General features: G+C 34.4%; 1 protein-coding gene across 1 annotated transcript; it reads right to left on the bottom strand.

The window, feature by feature from the left end:
- Positions 1-1,885: 1,885 nt before the first annotated feature.
- Positions 1,886-20,288, bottom strand: Rcd5 (microspherule protein Rcd5). Its single transcript, XM_085947645.1, has 8 exons — positions 20,086-20,288; positions 19,660-20,005; positions 16,979-17,197; positions 13,460-13,616; positions 10,727-10,832; positions 4,119-4,275; positions 3,441-3,656; positions 1,886-2,258 (listed from the first exon to the last, which is right to left on the bottom strand). The coding sequence occupies exons 1-8, from the start codon at positions 20,193-20,195 to the stop codon at positions 2,166-2,168; spliced, it is 1,404 nt and encodes a 467-aa protein (XP_085803771.1). The 5' UTR covers positions 20,196-20,288; the 3' UTR covers positions 1,886-2,165.
- Between the last annotated feature and the right edge of the window lie 706 nt (positions 20,289-20,994).

Below are 20,994 nucleotides of genomic sequence, written 5' to 3'. Positions count from 1 at the left end.
TATCGCCAAAACCAATAGAATATAATACCAATACTAAAGTGACTTACTCCCTAAATTTTTAAGTATCTAGTTGTTTTCTCAAGAGTGTTTGTGGTTTTTATGTATGTTGTTTATTATATTAAATAAAATCACAGTTCGCTTTTGGCGGTCTGTCTGCTGGAGCGGTGAAGATATCCAGTAATGAACTATGGTTTTGGTATGACTGATCAGTTTTTATTAAGTTTATAATTTTATTTTATTCAGACCGAACCGACGTCTTAATCATATCTATCATATCTACCTAGGGATGTCATATTGAAAGTAAAAATCGGAAGAAAAATATATATCAAATGACCTAGTGTGTATGCAAAAAAAAAAATGTTTCAATTGCGAAAGATCAACATATGCATACTTTCATGACATCCCTATACTTATCTATATTGAAAAACAGAGGTCGTTTGAAGGCCTCTGAATAATTTTGTCATGAAAAATGAGTGTTTACCTTTTCCTAGTCCATCTTCATGTTATTTTAATTTTTAAGAGTTTTTACATTATTCAGATTTCAATTTTTGTGCTGTAGCATTAACGTAACGTGTCTTTGTTGCAGTGAAAATTTAGTGCCTTAAATTGAATTGTATGACATATTATAAGTTTTGCCACTGACCATTTTTACAATACGATGATAATCAGCGATGTCTTTACCTTCACACTTTCGTGTTTTATCGCATTCATGTTTTATTGGCTTTTATTGTATCAGTGTGTGCTGGATTTTAACTTTTACAGGGTTGTTGTTTAACTGATATTTTTATTGATTTATATTTTATAGGAATAATATTATGTACAATCACACACAGTTTGCCTTAAATCGAGTGTATTATAAAATAGATTTGAAACACAGTTTTAATGCGACCATGTTAATAGAATGTAAACACTTAGATAATATTACAAATTGCACATCACAATTTTTTTCCCTTAGCATATTTACATTTTTGTGTAAAAAAAAATGAGATTTTATCTTAAATATCAATTTGAAATCTTGTTTGTGGCAAAGATTTTTTCGATTAATGGAAAAAATGCCGCAGAGTGATGTGTATATTTTTTGTATTTGGTCTTTGACATTAACTATAATGAAAATCATTCTTAATTTTTTCATACACTAATAATATGTATGTATCCATAATTTACATTCCCTTTTTAGTGTAATTTTTTACATTCGATATATACCTAAGGATGTTTGGTGCAGTATGTGAATTTGTGGAAACCCATTTTAATTTGAACAGTCAAAGCCACAGTCACATGTAAATGGAAAAGATCAGATTTATGTGTCAAAGAGAGAAATTATTACTTTTGTATGTGATCTCAACGTAGGTAAGTATCAATTTATTTCGGCATTCTTGATAAGTAGTAAAATGAATCGTTGCTTTTTGAACCATCTACGTCTTTTTTTGCCATCCGCCAATCTTGTCATTACCAAATAATCAATTGGCCTCAGACATGACAAAAAAGTGAAGTTTTGTAAACATAAACACATTAAAACAGCTTAAATGCGTTTTGATTACTTCTTAACAACTCAAGTAATATGGACGAAGATGATTTGTAAATCAACGTGGCTGTAATATGCTCGGCATAATAATATAATGAGGAAATGATAATATATAAATGTAGTGTTTCCTTATTGTTTATATTATTTTAACGTGGGTTTATAAAACCTATTGTGCAAACGAGTCTTGTTATCTTAGCATGTTGGTCAGAATAAATCTGTTTCAACGACCTTCAGTTATTAAAATGGTTTTCTTTGATAATTAATATTACGTATACATAAATTGTAAAGAACCACTTAGCAAATATAATATTAGTCAGTATGTACCTATATAACGCATTCCTTATCAAAATTAAAATGTGAACATATTTGGAAGAAAATCAATATTTATTTATTTTAAAAAGTAATAATAATTTTTATACAGCTGTTTTACGAGAAAACTATATAATAATATATACAAAATATTTATGGCAAAAGCTGAAAGTTACAAGATAAATTAAAGAGTTTAAAATATGAGAATGGTTTATATTTAAAAAAAAAAAATTGTATACATTGTTGGCTAATAAAGAGTTTGATCTTTGACTTGTGGTATTATTTTTTACATTGCACGCACACTACATTGTATGTATTAACACCAGTGTATCTTTTATGGTGTAATGTTATTAATCCAAACAGATTCCTGTCTTATCGCACCCACAATGTCCTGGTTGATGAGGAAAACAAATCGAAGTCCTGATATCTGATAAAAAGCCAAAAAGAAATACAATTAGTCTACGGTATATACGCTATAAGAACTCAACAGTTAAATCAGACCGTCTGTTTTGTGACTATTTATTTTTGACATATACAAATCAATCAATCACGTAGTTTATGACTAAATTTATGTCAATGGCATTTAATATATTTTCTTTCTTAATTGGTGTCATTATCAGAACACTACAAATCAAAATGCCACTGATGCTTGTAAAATGTTAACATCATAAACAAATGTTGATATTAAATACCGCATGCTACTGCGCTAAATTCTATCGGTTAAAGCGGGACAATGTATATTCCTGCTATGTCATCCTTTTTTCAGATTGAGTATAAAAGAAGCAACGTCTGCACTAAGAACCAGATGCAAAATCGTCAACATTACGTTAAAGGCTAAGCCAACTATGTACTTATGAACTCATCGCATGTTTGTCATAAGCCGAATGAAGTCAATTCGTGCAGTTAATCCTGCCATTTAAAAAAACTTATCTTCATAAAATATTTTTAATTGATAGTGGTAAATTATAAATCCTGTTATTTAAATCATAAGGTTGCTTTATTAGTATACATGCGCATAAAAATATAAAACTGGTTGGAATAGTTTGAATAATTTAGTAAGCTATGAGTACATTTTCAATACTGTTAGTCTTTCGCATATGTTTATCACTTGTCGTCACTTATGTTTACTTATTTGTTTCCATAAGTATGAATAAGCATTAACACAATTAAGTTCCATTATCAATTTTGCCTTGTACATAGATTTAATAAAAGTTGGGCAACCGCTTTCATTTCTATAGAGCCCATAAACCAATTTTTATTTTAATCGGGTAAAGATAAGTCACGCATCATTTTCAAATATTCATAAATTTTTAGCTCCATGGCTTTATAATTTTTTTTTTTGATGATTTAAATGCCATCATCAAACAAAGTATACTTTTTACTCCTAAGCGGAGCAAATATACCTATTAACACATTTGATGAGGAATGGTAGATATGTTTTCACTGAACCCATCAGATCTTGCTCGGGATCAAATTGAAAAAAATGTGAATTTTGCCAGATACGGAATTCAGACGTAACGATTTTGGTGGGGGGCACTATGCCAATACTCCACTGTGGGCGTATATATTAGTGGTTTAAATACAAAAGAAAATATATAATTATATTCACCTCAATCACACTGTTGTGGTTCAGCTTGATCTTATTCCCGTGGAGTATGGGGCGGCCATCCACGTAAATAGCTCGCTTCCCTTCCGATGAAAGGAAGAAATCGCCGCTGTTTCGCAGACGGATTGTCGCCTGCCGCCTAGACACTTTGCCGGCGGGGCCTTCCAAACTGAGGTCCACATCTACACTGTGATCCCTGGTGCTGCGCCCGATAGTTATCTGTGGACAGGGGTTTTTTAAGTAAAAAACAATGTACATATTAATACCTTAATGTAGCTCATTTCTGAATAAATCAAAAAGAAATTTAACTAATCAAGATATACCTATTTCATTTTCTAGTTATTTATGGGACAAGTATTATTTACGTCCACATTTCCATATTTTATAAGTCAGCTTATTAAATTATCGTAGATATTCCATTATGTCATAATATAATATATTCCGTAAGTGATTTTAGTTTTGAATTACAATTCCTTTTAAATTATTGAATCGGGATTGCAATCCCTACTTGCCTATTTCAGATGTATCAATATATAACTGCTAATAATTAGATGCAACGATTCATTATCATAAGAAACGGTAACTTTAGAAAAATTAATTGTACTTAATCTGCGGTCTTTATTTTTACTCAACCAAATGGTAAGTTGAGTGTGCAAAAAAATATAATTCAATGTGTCAAACCTCTTTGGAGCGCATGAGATAGCGAACGAGTCGTCCACGTAGAATGCCCAAGGTCTGTTTGTCAAAATCGGGGCCGCCTCCGCCTACACATGATTCCACCAGCACTTGCCAGCGGCCCAAAGAATTCTCCAGTAGACGTATTTCTTTTTTAGACCATCTAAAAATCCAATGGAACATGAGTACTTGTCAAAAATCACTATGTGCTTTTTATATCAGAATATGAATTAAGTAATACATAATACGAGGTTAGTCATCAAACTACCAATCTAAAGTATGGAAATAATATTTAGGTGTATAATTTCAGTGATTTTTTAGTCATGAACCATGTAAATATTTAAATCTTGATAAACCAGTGTCTGCTATATTCATTCCTGCGTATTCCTGAATGTCTACAACGCTGATAGAACCTCATAAAAAAGCTAACTTCACATTTCGACAGTCATAAGGACTGTCTGTATGTGGATATTGACTAGGGATTCCAATCCCGGGATCCCGAGCTATTTTCGATACTTATGAATCCCGGGATTGATAAAAATAGTCCCGGGATTTCGGGATTGATTTTTTTATCAATTTTTATGGAAAATAAAATAAAAGGGAAAATATAACAGAAAAAATACATTTAATAAAACATAGCTACATTAGAAATAAACTGAGTTTGAATGAAATTTGATTTATACCCATGTGTAGGTTGCCGATTCATTTTATTTTTTTCACATGAATTATTAAAAATGGAAAGATTGGAAAAAAACAATGCTTCGCACTTTTAACAAAGTAATTCCACCATGATAGAGGGTGGGTCAATAATTCCTTAGAAAAAAGCATTAAAACAGTTTTTATTTTTGTATTTTTTTTTATTTCTCAACATAATCTCCTTGGAGCTCAATACACTTGGTTAGACGTTTCTCAATTTTTTTTAAACCGTCAGAAAAATAAGTTTTCGGAAGGTCCTCAAAATAAGCATTTGTCCGATCGATGACTTCTTCATTTGAAAAAAAACGTTGTCCACTTAGCCATTTTTTTAAGTTTGGGAAAAGGAAAAAGTCACTAGTGGCTAAATCTGGCGAATACGGTGGGTGGTCGACCAATTCGAACTTCAATTCTTCAATTTTAGCCATTGATCGTAAACATGTGTGAACACGGGCATTGTCCTGATGAAAGAGGATTTTTTTCCTGTTTAAATGAGGCCGTTTTTCTTCAATTTTGTTTTTTAGCTGGTCCAATAAAGATGCATAATAATCCCCTGTTATTGTTTTTCCTTTTTCCAAATAGTCAACGAAAATAATTCCACGTGCATCCCAAAATACAGTAGCCATAAAGTACCAGCTGATTTTACGGTTTTCGCCTTCTTTGGACATGGTTCGCCTTTCGCAATCCACTGCTTTGACTGTTCTTTCGTCTCGGGAGTATAGTGGTGTATCCATGTTTCATCTACAGTCACAAAGCGATGAAAAAATTCATCCGGATTGCGTTGCATGAGCGACAACAGGGCTTTAGAGGCCACCACCCTATTGCGTTTATTGTCGACTGTGAGCAAACGCGGCACCCATCTTGCAGAAATTTTTTTCATGCCCAATTTGTCATGTAAAATAGAAATGACGCTACCTTTTGAGATCCCTGTAACCTCAATTATCTCACTCAACTTTAATCTTCGGTCACTTAACACCATATCGTGGATTTTATTGATCATTTCTGGTGTAGTCACCTCTACAGGACGTCCTGAGCGTGGTTCATCCTTTGTTGATGTACGACCACGTTTAAATTCATTTAACCAGTTATAAATATTTGCAAGTGAAGGAGCAGATGTGCCGTGAACTAAATCCAACTCATTTTTTATTTCCTTTGCTGTTAACCCTTTTATATTAAAATGTTTAATAACAGCTCTAAACTCAATTTTCTCCATTTTTGTAAACAAGCAAATTTTTTTTTTAAATGTACGAGAAACACACAACAACCCGACCAATCTGATTGAAACTTCGCAGCATACTGAATCGGTAGTGCCGCTGCATGAAAACAAACCGCTTACAGTACTAGTCGCGCCACCTGTCGGCTTTTCTAAGGACTTATTGACCCACCCTCGTATCATACGTTTTACGGCAGTTTCATATTTGGCTGACTAATTAGATTTATGAAGCGGAAAGGCCATAAGTACGCCATGATTATTTGCTTTACTATTTTAAATCTCGCTAATCCATTAATTAAGTCTTTACTATCAGAAACAGCAATCTCCTATTAAATTCACATTATTATTTATATTACAATATTATTTACTCCATTAAACTTGTGTATTTCCAAGATTGACCGTATACAATATTAACAATAAATGTCTTAACCTGATAGCTGCCCGTAACGTAATGTTTACGTCATGCACGGCGGCGATTCAGGCGCCCATACCGTACGATATACGTCGAGCCGTTCTACGCACTTGTATGAGTTAAATATTTATTTATTTAATTTTAAAACGTGTAACTACATTTCTGATCAGACCTTGCAAGCAAAAAACATTTGTACGGCGCATACATCGCGAGAATAAGGGAATTTCCCGAGAGGCCAAATCAGGGTTAGCTCAAAATTCCCCTGCACACTGGGATATCTTGTACAATAGGCAGTTGGTATGATTCGATAGTGATGAGTCAGTTGTCGCCGGAATATCATTTAGTCGGGATGCTAATTCGGAATGCTTTCTTATTCAGATTTGCGTTATACATAATTGGAATGTTTTCAATGTTTTTACATTGAAATTTAATTTCTATTGAGTGACCAAGTGTTTTTATTTATATTTCATATACAATTTGCGTATAAAAAAGTGTTATATTTACGAGTTTTGTTTTAGATTTTACCTACTAAACTTGAATGAAAAGAAAGATTTTCGATGTTTTTAGATAGAAATTGACAAAGGACTAAGTGTTGTGACTATTTTTTATTTGTATTTCGGATTCGATTTGCGTATACAAAGTGTTTTATTTACGAGTTTAGTTTTACAAATTTTATTATTCAAAATGGATGAGATCGACGAAGTTGGTGAAATCGATAACCTTATCGTAACAGTTGAATCTGAAGACGATGGAAGTGATGATTCGGATGTCGAACTTGAGGAAACTTTGGAAGTCGATGAAAGTGAAATTATCACACCGGAATCCACTGAAAGACCGACATTTGAGTGGAAATCGGATATGTTTGAGCCACGCGCATTTTCCTTCGATGCTAACGTTTCGGGATGCAAAGCTGATAATTTGACTTTGGATGCACTCGAAATGGACTATTTCAAATGTTTCATCGATATTTCTTTTGTTGAAATGTTAGTCCGAGAGACCAACAATTTGTATTTGCCACAAAAAATATCACAGTTTTGAGTGATCGTCTACGGCGATGGGTAGACTGCACAATTGATGATATGTACACATTTTTGGGGCTGTGTATGCTAATGTCAAGGAATTCACGGAATAAAATATCTGAACACTGGTCTATCCACAGATTGTTATTTTCACCATGTTATTCCGAAACCATGTCCAGGAATCGTTTCGAACTGATGCATCGAATGTTGCATTTTTGTGACAATGAAACGCAGGTTCCCGGAGATCGACTATATAAAATTAGACAGGTCCTGAAGGAACTGAAAATTTCTTTCAAGCAGTACATGTGTCCATATCAGAACATATGTATTGATGAGAGTCTTCTCCTTTTCAAAGGCAGACTTTTATTTCGCCAATTCATCAGGACGAAGGCTAGTCGTTTCGGAATAAAATTTTTTGTAATGGCTGATTGCAAAACTGGTTTTGTCTTAGATGTAATCATTTATACCGGAAAACAAACTGAAATTGAGAAAAATAATTACATCGGTATATCGGGCAACGTGGTGGTAACGATGCTTGGACCATACTTGGAACTAGGGCATACATTGTACATTGACAACTGTTACAGCAGCCCAACGTTATTCAAGTATCTTTATGATCACCGGACGAATGCCTGTGGAACCGTAAGGAGAAACAGAATTGGGATGCCCAAATTTACTAAGAAATTGAAAAAAGGGGAAACCGATACATTCCATACTGACGAAATTATGGCTTTGGCGTGGAAGGATAAAAAGGATGTTACAATGTTGTCCACAATTCACAACAATACTTTCAAACCTACTGGAAAAGTAGACTATAAGACTAAAATTCCGATTTCCAAGCCGGAATGCATTGTTGATTACAATAAAAACATGGGTGCTGTGGATCGTAGTGATATGATAATTTCTTCTGTAAATTCGACAAGAAAAACTGTCAAATGGTACAAAAAACTTTTTTTCCATTTGATAGATTTATCTCTGCTGAATGCCCATGTATTGTTCCAACAAAAAACTGGAAAAAAACAACCGCTGGGTGAATTTCAATTGAAAGTCATCGGACAACTGATCGAAAAACATAAGTTAGAACCAAAAACTCTTTTGAAGCGAAAAGCACCCTTACCCTCTAGGCTAACAGAAAGACATTTTTTGGGTAAAATACCACCTACTAACAATAAAATTAATGCGGCAAGAAGATGTTATGTATGTGCCAATACAAAAAATCAGAAAAGACGGAAAGAAACTAGGTATTTGTGCAAGCAGTGCGACATTGCTCTGTGTTTTGAACCGTGCTTCGAAATTTTCCATACACAAGAAAGTTTTTAGTGATTTTAATGTGTTTAGTATACTTCTTAGTGCTGTAAGTATTTATGGTGACATTTTACAAAAATACTATAAAATTTATTTTTCAAAATACTTATATTAAAAAAAAAAAAATATTCAACTAATTCTTGTAAGTGCAGTGTTGTGACAACCCTACCATACCTGAAAATTTTCAGACATTTTCACGAAATTGTGTATGAAAAACTTTGTCGCCGAACTTCAATTGAGGTCTCATATATGTAAGTGCATTATATTAAGGGGGGACATGCTCGTCGAAGGTCAAAATTGAGTTTTTATTGTATTTTCAAACCATGATCCTGGACGCTCCTTAAACGTTGTAGATAATCTATTTATATAATTTTGAAGCCTTATTATCCTTTATAGTTATTTTAAACATTTGATGACTGCATGAAGTATTTTTGTTACATAAAATAGTATTCTTTTAAACCTCTCGCTCTAATGTTTTAGAATATAGTCATATTTCGGTACATAACTGTGCAGTGGTGTTAAGATTTTTTACATTTATTAATTTTTAAACGCATTTATAAAACCATTAGTATAATTTATTACGAGATAATTTTTGTAAAATATTCACAATAAAAAATTATTTTGATAATCTCTGTGATCCCAAATTTGACAAGAATTAGGCATTTTATTATTCAAAAAATCAGCAAGATTAACACATTTGAAGATGATTCTAAAGATACTTTTTATAAGCTATGTCTTTGACCATTCAACTGTGATAAAAATCTTATGAATAATGATTGCTTTATAATAATTATTGACCTAAGAATAAGGTAGTGTTTTTTTGAAATACGCCATTTCTTTTGTCATTCCCTAGTGGTTAAGCTACAACATACGGCCGTAGCCATAAAATGACAAACTATAATTAAAGTAGGGAGTAAAATTATGTTAACGCGCGTATTTGAACATGTACTTAACCGAATTTTTTTTTATTTTTTTTTAAACGGTACATGTTCAAACACGCGCGTCAATATCATTTTACTCCCTACTTCAATTATAGTTTGTCAATTTATGGCTACGGCCGTATGTTGTAGCTTAACTACTGGGGAATGACAAAAGAAATGGCGTATTTCAAAAAAACACTACCTTATTCTTAGGTCAATAATTATTATAAAGCAATCATTATTCATAAGATGTTTATTACACTTGAATGGTCAAAGACATAGCTTATAATAAATATCTTTAGAATCATCTTCAAATGTGTTAATCTTGCCGATTTTTTGAATAATAAAATGCCTAATTCTTGTCAAATTTGGGATCACAGAGATTATCAATATAATTTTTATCGTGAATATTTTACAAAAATTATCTAGTAATAAATTATGCTAATGGTTTTATAAATGCGTTTAAAAATTAATAAATGTAAAAAATCTTAACACCACTGCACAGTTATGTACCGAAATATGACTATATTCTAAAACATTAGAGCGAGAGGTTTAAAAGAATACTATTTTATGTAACAAAAATACTTTATGCAGTCATCAAATGTTTAAAATAACTATAAAGGATAATAAGGCTTCAAAATTATATAAATAGATTATCTACAACGTTTAAGGAGTGTCCAGGATCATGGTTTGAAAATACAAAAAAAACTCAATTTTGACCTTCGACGAGCATGTCCCCCCTTAAACTTTTCACTATTCTTTTAATTTTTTTATAATATAATTAATTCCTGGGCCCTGGGGAGTATACCTAGTACTTTCAGCTGGGCTGTTAAAAGGTTAAATAGTATAAATTATACTAGATTTATTTTTGACCGATTTTATCAATGTTATTTGTAAATATAAAATTTTTATATTAACAATGGAAAAAATGCCAATCCCGGGACCAGTCCCGGGATCCCGGGATTGTCAAATTGTAATCCCGAAATCCCGGGATCAGAATTTTGGCTCGGGATTGGATTCCCTAATATTGACTAAAAAGTCATTAGAGATACCTGTCTGCCAAAGCGAGGTCTACTTCAGCTGTCTCATCTTTTGGTTCTTGCAGCTCTGAATCATTCACCATGTCTTCGGCATCAGAAAAGTTTAGAACATTTTCACCTGTAATAAAACAAAAATTTTGCTTATACTTCATTCACAACATTTATTATGAAACCTAAAGCGCCTGTACACGTGTATGGATTTACTGGCAACAATAGCTGTTTACACATAAATGTGCTGACTGTCTCGCCAATCTCTTTCTTCAAGCATAAGCAAACGGGTTTGTTGACGTTTTATCTGACAGGTCGTGAAAATCGATAAACGTCAAAATGTTTTACGCAATGTAGTATTTTTTAATTAATTTAATTAATTTTTTTCCGACAGGTTCGCCACTATTGTTCTACTGCTGATGCGCATATGTCATACAAGTTGCAACTATTGCGTGAGAATTTAGAACTTATGATCCATGCATGCAGTCTTGCAACTAGTACGATAATATGTGTTCACATTTAGATTTTTCGTTATGGTCACGACAAAACGTACTGCCACTAGTAAATCCATGCATGAGTAAATGGGCTATAATGCACAGTACACGTTTATGCACATCACTTGAGCCAAGCATATGACACGGCTGGTACGCAGGTGTAGGCGGTGTCTTGAACACTGTGCCAGTTCACTGTCCGTTTTTAATGAACACAAAGAGATTTAAGGCGGCGCACTACACGTATGGGTGCAAATCTGTTCGCGTACATCACTTACAATGCTTGTTACTGCTGTAACTCGCAGGCGTGTACGCACAGTGATAGAATAAAAGATTACAGATTTTTAAAATGTATGGTGGTTAACATTATATGAGGCGTCTAATTGCAAAAAGCGACAAGTCCACAATTCAATATTTTCGGGAAACAACGTTTTTATGTTTCAAGCTTCAATTATTTGTTTTAACGTGAGATTATTTTTTCCGTTGTATTCTAAGTCGAAATTAGAACCAAATGGCAATTTGTTTCAGCCGATAAACTCTTAAGGCCATGCATTAGTTGAGGCACGGTCTAAAAAGATCGTTGCTAGGCGATGTGCGGATTGCGGGTCGCGGGTGAAAATGACGCCTGTCAAACGAAATATTATTTCTCATATAAATCCAACATACGTCCATTTTATGTTCTGTTTATTATTCTATTAGTATCAATAATAATATATTCATTGACATGTTTGCTTTTTAAAGTAAATGGGTAAAGTTTTTAGTCATCTTTACACGATTTTAGAATTAATTGGCCCGTCGCCATCACGCAGCAAAGTGACGTGCGTCCGACTCCACGTTCTCTCATGAATGCGAAGCAAGTACAAATTTTCGTCGCGCGTACAGTTGAACATTATTTGGCGTTTCACTGATGCGTCACCTTAAATGTAATAAATATAGGCAAAATAAAATTGGACGTAGCACTATATTATGTACCTCACTTTTTAATTTATTCCGCATAAGGCACATATTTCCGTGGCACTGTCATGAGTTTACCAGATGCTACAGCATGGGAGACGCCCTTTTCAATATTGATCGTTCCCTTATTGGTTGACTTAAACAACCAAGCTTTAAATAATATGAAACACGGACTTGGCGCTTTTTGTAATAAATCGAGACTTAAAATATTTTTTTCGTAGTGTTATTTGTTAGTTGGAATTTATAGATCAATACATATTGTGTAAAATTATACAAAGAATACGTGCGTATTTTTTTCTCGATTTTGACCACATGTGGACTTATCGCTTTTTGGAATTAGACGCTCATATTATGTAAGTACTATTACATTAAGAGTGGTAAATAAATATACATATATGTAAATAACTATTTTTCTTTGAGGAATGGTTATTAGACATTCGCTCAACCCATTCGACCCTTGCTTTGAATCAAAGACACGTTGAAAGACAATGTACGATTTTTGCCAGATGCAAAGATTGAATATGGACCCCCAACTCTACCACTACTCCACTGCGTGGTATGAATAACTGTAAGACACATAAATAATAATTACTGTCTACACAAAATTATATGGTGCAACTGAAGATATATACAGCTATCTCATAGAAAACGATATTAGAAATAAAGTTTGGTATCACTTTCAAATACAGTCAAACTTGGTTATAACGAGGAAGATGGGACCGACTGAATTTGCTCGTTATAAGCGGTACTCGGTATATCAGAGAATAGGTATTTTTAAATGAGCGGTCACATAACAAAAAAAGTCGAAAATAAAAAATCTCCGAAACAAGCATGGCCTTCATAAACTACTAAAGAAGTTGTTTATTGTAATGAACGCTGGTAGGTACCTACGAACTTCACAAACCTTGGATTTCTCAACCATGTGCGTAGATACTTTTTCATTATTGTCGGCGAAAACAACAATTAGACACTTAACTAGTGTCATAAATGTAATCCGTGATCGACACATTAACAGTATTTTAGCTCGGTATATCCGATAAGTTGCTCATTATAACAGTGAATAAATGTATGGAGAAAATCATAAACCAAATGTCAACGAATGTTTCCTCATTACATCTGAGATCTCGCTGTCCGAGATCGTAATAACCAAGTTCAAATGTACCTACAAGTTCATAAGGTTGATATGGTGCAATGATTTATTAGCATCCAACCCTGCCCTTAATGTGTCAGAAAGACATTGAATCATTTGACATTTCCGTCAACACAGTGAATTATATCCACATTTGTAGAATACCAAAATGAATGTTGCTACCTCTGGGTAAGGCCTGCACAGTCTGATCTGGTAGAAGGCTGTACTGCTTTAGGAGTTGCCAGTGAGCCATCAAAGACTTTGCAGTCCGCATTGGATAAAATATTGTCGGATTCTGTTCCAGGAGCTCTTGAAACTTGTCGATCGAATGCTGGGCATTCTGAAAATAATATTAATGAAAATCATAAACCCATCGCCAGTACCTATCTAGTGTTGGAAGAAAAAATATTTTCACTTGCGTGGGGATGAGTTTAAGTGGATGTTGTATTTTTAATCTTTAAAATATGTCTACTTAGATCATTGTGTTTGATATTTCAATTTATTCATCTAATTAGTCTGTTTTTTGTGTAAATGTTACACCGAATGTGCGAAATTGACTATTACATGAAATGGGCAAAATTTTGGCTAATTCATGTAATAGTCAAGCCTGTTGCCTTATTCATGAATTAGGTAAATTTTCTGCTGAGTACATGAATTCGCCAGGCTATGGAATTCTTGAACTGTCAACATGACAGAAGAAAAAGTAAATTTAATACGGATGGTTTTATTAGTTATAATTGGACATAATATAATATTATTATTATTAGGTTAGGTTAGGTTTTATAATTCTGAATTAAATTATTCAATTGAATGTCTATTTTGAGGTTAGCTATCAAGTGTCAACAAACTATCACAAACATTCAATCGACCATTGCACGTTTGATACCCAAGCACGAATCAAATCGCGAAAATACTTTTCAATAAAATTCTTCCGTTATCATATTATAGTTCGAGATTTTTTTTGCGCATAGTAAATGGATATGAACGTCGACATTTGACACATTTGTTTAGTTGCAAAAACACCACCGGAGCGCGATCATCTATTTTGACCATAGATCAGTGTTGCCATATTTTTCTATGCTGATTATAGTACAAGGGCGTAAAAATTATAGTAAAAATGTCTGTGTGTGTCTATTTCTGTGTAGACTCAAATCCTTTAAATTATAGTATTTTGGCATATTCGGCGTAAAATTATAGTATTTTACATTTTTTGCAGAATCAAAATTATAGTATTGTACTATAATTATAGCACGGTTGGCAACACTGCCATAGATAATATAAATGTACATTTTGACCAATGCATGGGCATTTGATACATTTAGTTTAGTTGCAAAAAATACCACCGTAGCGCTACTATCTAATTTGTCCAATACATGAACTAGGCAGAAAAATTACTGCTGAATTCACGCACTGTTCAGATATTTTGTCTAATTCATGAATAAGGCAACGGGCTTGCATTTTTCATGATTTAGGCAAAATTTTGCCCATTTCATGTAATATTCAATTTCGCACATTCGGCGTAACATAAATATTGTCAATTCTTCTTCTTCTTCTTTGCCCATATCCGCCCCTTAGCTGGAGCATATGGACACCACGTGGCGCCTCCAAGAATCCCTGTCGCTCGCCAGTCTTCTTGCTTCGTTCCAGGTCAAACCAGCATCCCGTAGCTCCGCCGTATACACTCTGTAGATTGTATTTAGCGGCCTTCCAGGACGCCGGAATCCGGTCGGCTTGAAGAACAGGCAAGCCAGGTTAAAGTTCTCTTCTGGCATCCGCAGCACGTGGCCGAGCCAGGTCCAACGTCGCCTCTTCACTTTCAGTGTGATGAGAGGCTGCTTGGTACGTTCTCTTATCTCCTCGTTGCTCCTAAAGTCATACCACCGCACACCCAGTATTCGTCGCAAACATCTGTTTTCGAAGCTCAGTATACGGTTGCTCTGAGCCTTCGTAAGGTGCCATGATTCGCTACCGTAAAGCAGCACCGTCAGAATGCAAGCGTCGAATAGGCGGCATTTGGTTTTGACCGAGTACAATCGTGAGTCCCAGACATTTCGCATCGAGTTGAATGTTGCTCCAGCCATTCCCATTCGGATAGCGAGCTCTTTCTGCAAAATGCCATCTCCCGTGATGTGTACCCCCAGATACTTGAAGCTGTCGACACTCTCGATGCTTTGTCCATCGCTAATCAGAGGGAAATCTGGATCAGGACAGGTGCTATTGCACAAGACGTTGGTTTTCTTCGCGTTGATTTTCAAACCAACGCGAGAGGAGTTGTTATGCAACCTGTCGATTGTCTCTTGAATGCCCTTGATTGAGTTGTCGAATAGGACAGCATCATCGGCGTATTCCAGGTCGCATAGCTTCACCGTGGGGGTAACAGGTATGCCTCGGTCAGGTGGTATTGACTTCCGTAGTATGAAGTCAAAGAGAATGATAAAGAGAAACGGTGCAAGGACACAACCCTGTCTGACTGACTGTCGTGACCCCGAACCATTCCGTGACAGTGTCTCCAATTCTGACACAGCATTCGCTATTCTCGTGCAGGCTTTTGATTATGGCAATGATCTTGGGAGGGATCCCGTATGCTCCCAGTATCATCCTTTCTTTAGTTTTCTCCATGTCGTGTTGTGAACAGCGGTGGCTGGTCTAACATCATGCAAGTGCACTGCACTGCTTGCATTGCTGTGAAACATCGTTCAACATCGTAAATCATATTTTTTCTTCATAGGTTTTTAATATTATCGCTCACTTATTGTAATGCAAACCATAAACCGATGTGCCCATATTGCCAATCGGCGATAATACAGGCACTATGCACCGTATATGTCATCTTCACTGAAATCGTTTGCGCCCCGGCAATATATTTTGTTTACTTAAAATGAACCCAAAGCTTAGTATTAACTAAAGCCATTATAAAACAATTTAAACCGTGCTAATCGTTTACGCCATGCCCAGAATATTGTGCGCCGACCGGGTAAAATGACATCATATTGTTCTGAGTAGAGAGCAATTACAGATTTGAATTATGGTTTGTTATTATAGACGCGACTTACTGTTCACGCTCAAATTATGTTTAGTATCATATTTAGCAATCTTGTATGTAAAATGCTTGTTAAACTTAATACAATAGAATTCATTATTTTCTAAATTTAAAATGGGTAAGAAATATAATACAATGTCGGAGAGATATTTTGATTTATGTGTACTGCAAATTAAATCAGTGAAGAGAAAAATAATTTTGGTACCTACGGCATTTCTGGAAAATTATTATTTCACTATCCTGTGCGTTGACTAAACGCGAAATGATGTTGGTTATTTATAATAATGTACAAATTGCTAAAGATAATGTACTTATATAGAATAAGATGGCTTACGTTAAAAGTAAGAGGTATTTATACTAGTAACTCGCAACATGTTTTATTAAAAATATAAAATATACAGGTAATTTCCCAAATGTCAATAACGTTTTGTCAAATCAAAAATAACGCCCAAATGATTTCATTTTTCAATAAGGTAAGTTTCTAGCGCACCCTCAAAAATTACAATCCAAAAAATCACCGGCCGCCACTGGTTGTGACTTTGAATTTAAACACAAAATGTAATCAAACATGATAATATAAAAACTTGGGAAGAAGCAAAAAGATTGGCTAAAACTACATTGATTTTGTGGGTTTGGTCAGATTAAACTGGTGTGAAACTTACACTCCATATTGTTGACAGTAGCTCTTCTTCTCCATTGGAAAACAGGGCTTTACTTTTGACAGATGCGATCAGATCCGGATGAAGGTTTCTCATGGCCGCTACAGCAATGCGACTTATCTCTGCATTATAGAGCAATGCGTACCAACGCGACTGTATCTCTCCAACTGTGAATCTGCACGAAAACTTTATGCCACGATGTACCATGCGAAGATCATTTGTCTGTTAGAAAGATAATATGTGAGGAATTTTGCATTTACTTACAGTATTTAAAAATAACATCTTATACAGTATTGACATGTAAAGTAAAATATTCATATTAAAAAAGTAAAAACTACAGATGAAAGCCATTTTTCGATACTTTAAGTAATAATTCAAAAATCGGGCAAAAATTTTCCAGAAGCGTAATATATAACAGCAGTAACCGTAGGTCACAAGGTCTGGCTAAATCACATGATGTTTTTTCAATGTGTGTATAAACCCAGAGCATGGTCCCAATAGGTTGAGCAAGTGACTATTTCTCATAAAACAAAAATCTATTATGAAATCTCTTCATTCAAAATTTACATATAGTATTTTAGTACTTCCCTACACACAAAATATACAATTTAGAGAGATATTATGAATTATTTGTCTGGGGTAAGTTTATTCGATTCTGGTTTATAATGGAAAACTTTTCGAAGATAGTCGAAGACATGGTTCATACGAAGACATGGTTCATACGAAAATTCTACACATGGTTTAGTCAAATCATTATAAAGATATTTCACTTTCAATTTTAAATGATTGATTGACGAATATGTTTACCTAAATATGGGGCAAAACAGGCGTTTGTTAATTTATTGATATATCAAATCAAACATACCTATCAGATAATGAGTTACAATTACATTTTGCAAAAATATTACTTTTCTATTTAGATATACATGTTACGCCGAATGTGCGAAATTGACTATTACATGAAATGGGCTAAATTTTGCCTAAATCATGAAAAATGCAAGCCCGTTGCCTTATTCATGAATTAGACAAAATATCTGGTGAGTGCATGAATTCCGCAGTAATTTTTCTGCCTTGTTCATGCATTGGACAAATTAGATAGTAGCGCTACGGTGGTATTTTTTGCAACTAAACTAAATGTGTGAAATGCTCGTGGATTGGTCAAAATATACGTATATTATCTATGGTCAAAATAGGTGGTCGCGCTCCGGTGGTATTTTTTGCAACTAATCAAACTAACCAAATGAAATGTGTCAGATGTCATTGATTATACTAAAATGACGTTCATATCCATTTACTATGCACAAAAAAACTAGAACTATAATATGATAACGGATGAATTTTATTAAAATGTATTTTCGCGATTTGATTCGTGCTTGGGTATCGTACATGCAATGGTCGATTGTACGTTTTTGATAGTTTGTTGACACTTGTTAGCTAACCTCAAAATGGACATTCAGTTGAATAATTCAGAATTTCAAAACCTAACCTAACCTAACCTAACCTAACCTAACCCAACCCAACCTAACCTAATAATATTATATTATGTCCAATTATAACTAATAAAATCATCCGTATTAAATTTACTTTTTCTGCTGTCATGTTGACAGTTTAAGAATTCCATGCCCTGGCGACTTCATGTACTCGGCAGAAAATTTACCTTATTCATGAATAAGGCAACAGGCTTGACTATTACATGAATTAGCCAAAATTTAGCCCATTTCATGTAGTAGTCAATTTCGCACATTTGGCGTAACATACATATTGATAATTGCAAACGGTAGATAATTAAAAATATATTATTAAAATTGTCGAATAAAATTCTAGAACACTGGACAAAATTAGTATATTTTGGATAAAGTAGAAAAACCTTTGGTGCTTTTTATTGGTTCTCCGTCGTCTTTATCTGTCAGTCGCCATTTTGGAATTCAGCTATCTTTTTGTCATCGAATTATAGTACGCTGTCCAAGACATTATCGTATTTCAGCAAAAATTATTGGACGTGTTGAAAATGTAAGTTTTTTGTTTGTCACATAAACATAACGGAGAATTCGAGAAATTCCGATGCCCTGTTTTATTAAGACACCTCTTACAACCGAAAAATGCTAACACCAGCCACCGTCATTAACTGTCACATTAGTTTTTAAGAGTATACAACGCAAGACTACGTCCATAGACTAATATCGCACACTGAGATCTTATATCATTTATATTATATACCTAGATTATACTTACTACGTCCCTCGCTTCACGTTATTACGATTTTCTGTGATTGAAGTAGGTACGAACATTTTACAGAACTTTAAACATCGATTATCAAATAAGCAATGGGGAATATTCGCACAGCCGACAAATCCAATTAATTCCATTTTTCAAAATTGTGGTATTTTAGAGGTACTATACTTTTTTAATAGTACGCAAACCAAAATGTACTACAATTATAGTTCGGTTGGCATCACTGCGCTCACTGACAGATGACTGCGAGCGGTGGCGGAGAACCAGTAAAAAGACCCAAACCTTTTACATATTTTAACTTCTCCATTGAAAAATTCAATCTTTTCCCGCCTGTCGCATAATGGCACACATGTCACAGGCTCGCTATCTCTGCCCTATGTAATGATAAATGTCTATTTACGATACAGCATATTTACCATAATTTGTAGTCATATAAAAATGAGATTATTAACCTGCTGAACACCAATGATCAAAGCCAAATCATCTGTCGGTTTCCATCGTCCCAAATCTTTCGAACTAAGTTGGTTCATCTGTGCCTTCTTCTTGGAGCGTCGGCTTGAACCGCCGGTTCCTGGAGGTTTGCCTGGCTGACGACGTTTGCTGACCTCGGGAATGACAGGCGGAGTTGGCACAATGACCGGCTGCATGTTTCCGACAGCGAGCATCTCAGAATATGGACTGGAATATGATTGAGTTCGAACTCTCCGGTCCAACTTGGACACGGACGCCCCTGGCAATCCTAGGCTATATTCCACCAATTCATCGTCAAATCGCCGTCGTTTTATCGATCGCGATGAACTGAAAATGAACACAAAGTCAGTTGTTGTTTTCAAACAAAATCGTGAATTTATAAGACTTGAAAGATTTACTATGTTTACCTTCGTCGTTTGGTTCCATCTTGAGATGCATCAATATTGGACGCAATTCCTCCATATTCTTGGTGATCATTTAGAATTGTAGGAGGTAACGAAGATGACGAAAAATCCATTTTATTCAGTTTTTTGCTACCCTAACATAAAGTAATTTATGCCTAAAATGAATAAACAAAGCTACAGAATTCAGAACAGAATGTCACCTCAGTGTTGCCAAGTCAAAATTTTTAATTTCAGTAGAATGTGTAAAAAAAATTCAGTAGATTCGACAAAATATCAATAGATTTCTGTTTTAGGAAAAAAATTTCGCCGCGGGCCGCAGGTTCCCAATTTTTCATAGTCGGCTTGTTTTTTTTTAGGAGAAATATTTCACCGCGGGCTGCTGATTCCCAAGTTTTCAAAGATGGCTAGTTTTTTTCCCGGCTGGTGGGAATTTTGTGAAATTAAGAAATATCAGTAGATTTCAGAAAATATCAGTAGATTCAGTATATTGCCAAAAATATCAGTAGATCTACTGAAATTTCAGTAGACATGGCAACGCTGTCACCTATTAGGCCATACACTAATATACTTTTATTAGGCTATTGCTAGAAAGAAATATACTGGAGCATGGACTATGGAGATATTAAAAATAAATTACAAAAGCGTCCACCTCCCGTGGTACCATACACTGTTGCACTAAAAAGTTTCCAATTACCGTAAATTCAGTAAAGTGAACAGCGGCATTTATTCGTAAAATAATATATTTAAAAACAGATGAAATAACAATCATACGAATATTATTTTCTTATTATTTAAATTGATCCGTAATAATTATGTATCTTCTCCAAAAAAATTCTGCACAAAATTTGTTGACATTAAAATTGCCAACATATATTTGTCAGAACTGGAATATTTAGCGCCAGCAATAAATGT

Source organism: Rhyacophila brunnea, unplaced genomic scaffold (assembly GCF_057557595.1).
Source record: "Rhyacophila brunnea isolate RB1 unplaced genomic scaffold, BYU_Rbru_1.0 scaffold_2, whole genome shotgun sequence".
Taxonomy (NCBI): domain Eukaryota; kingdom Metazoa; phylum Arthropoda; class Insecta; order Trichoptera; family Rhyacophilidae; genus Rhyacophila; species Rhyacophila brunnea.
Note: the sequence above shows the minus strand (reverse complement) of the source record. Positions and strands in the feature narration are given on the sequence as shown.

Bases quoted from the DNA above. Each gene is read 5' to 3' on its own strand.
- Rcd5 (XM_085947645.1), bottom strand. From the start codon at position 20,195: ATGGATTTTTCGTCATCTTCGTTACCTCCTACAATTCTAAATGATCAC. The intron at 20,006-20,085 runs GTAAACATAGTA...GTTCATTTTCAG, and splicing joins GATGGAACCAAACGACGAAG to TTCATCGCGATCGATAAAAC. The intron at 13,617-16,978 runs GTAAGTTTCACA...TATTATTTTCAG, and splicing joins TACTGTCAACAATATGGAGT to AATGCCCAGCATTCGATCGA.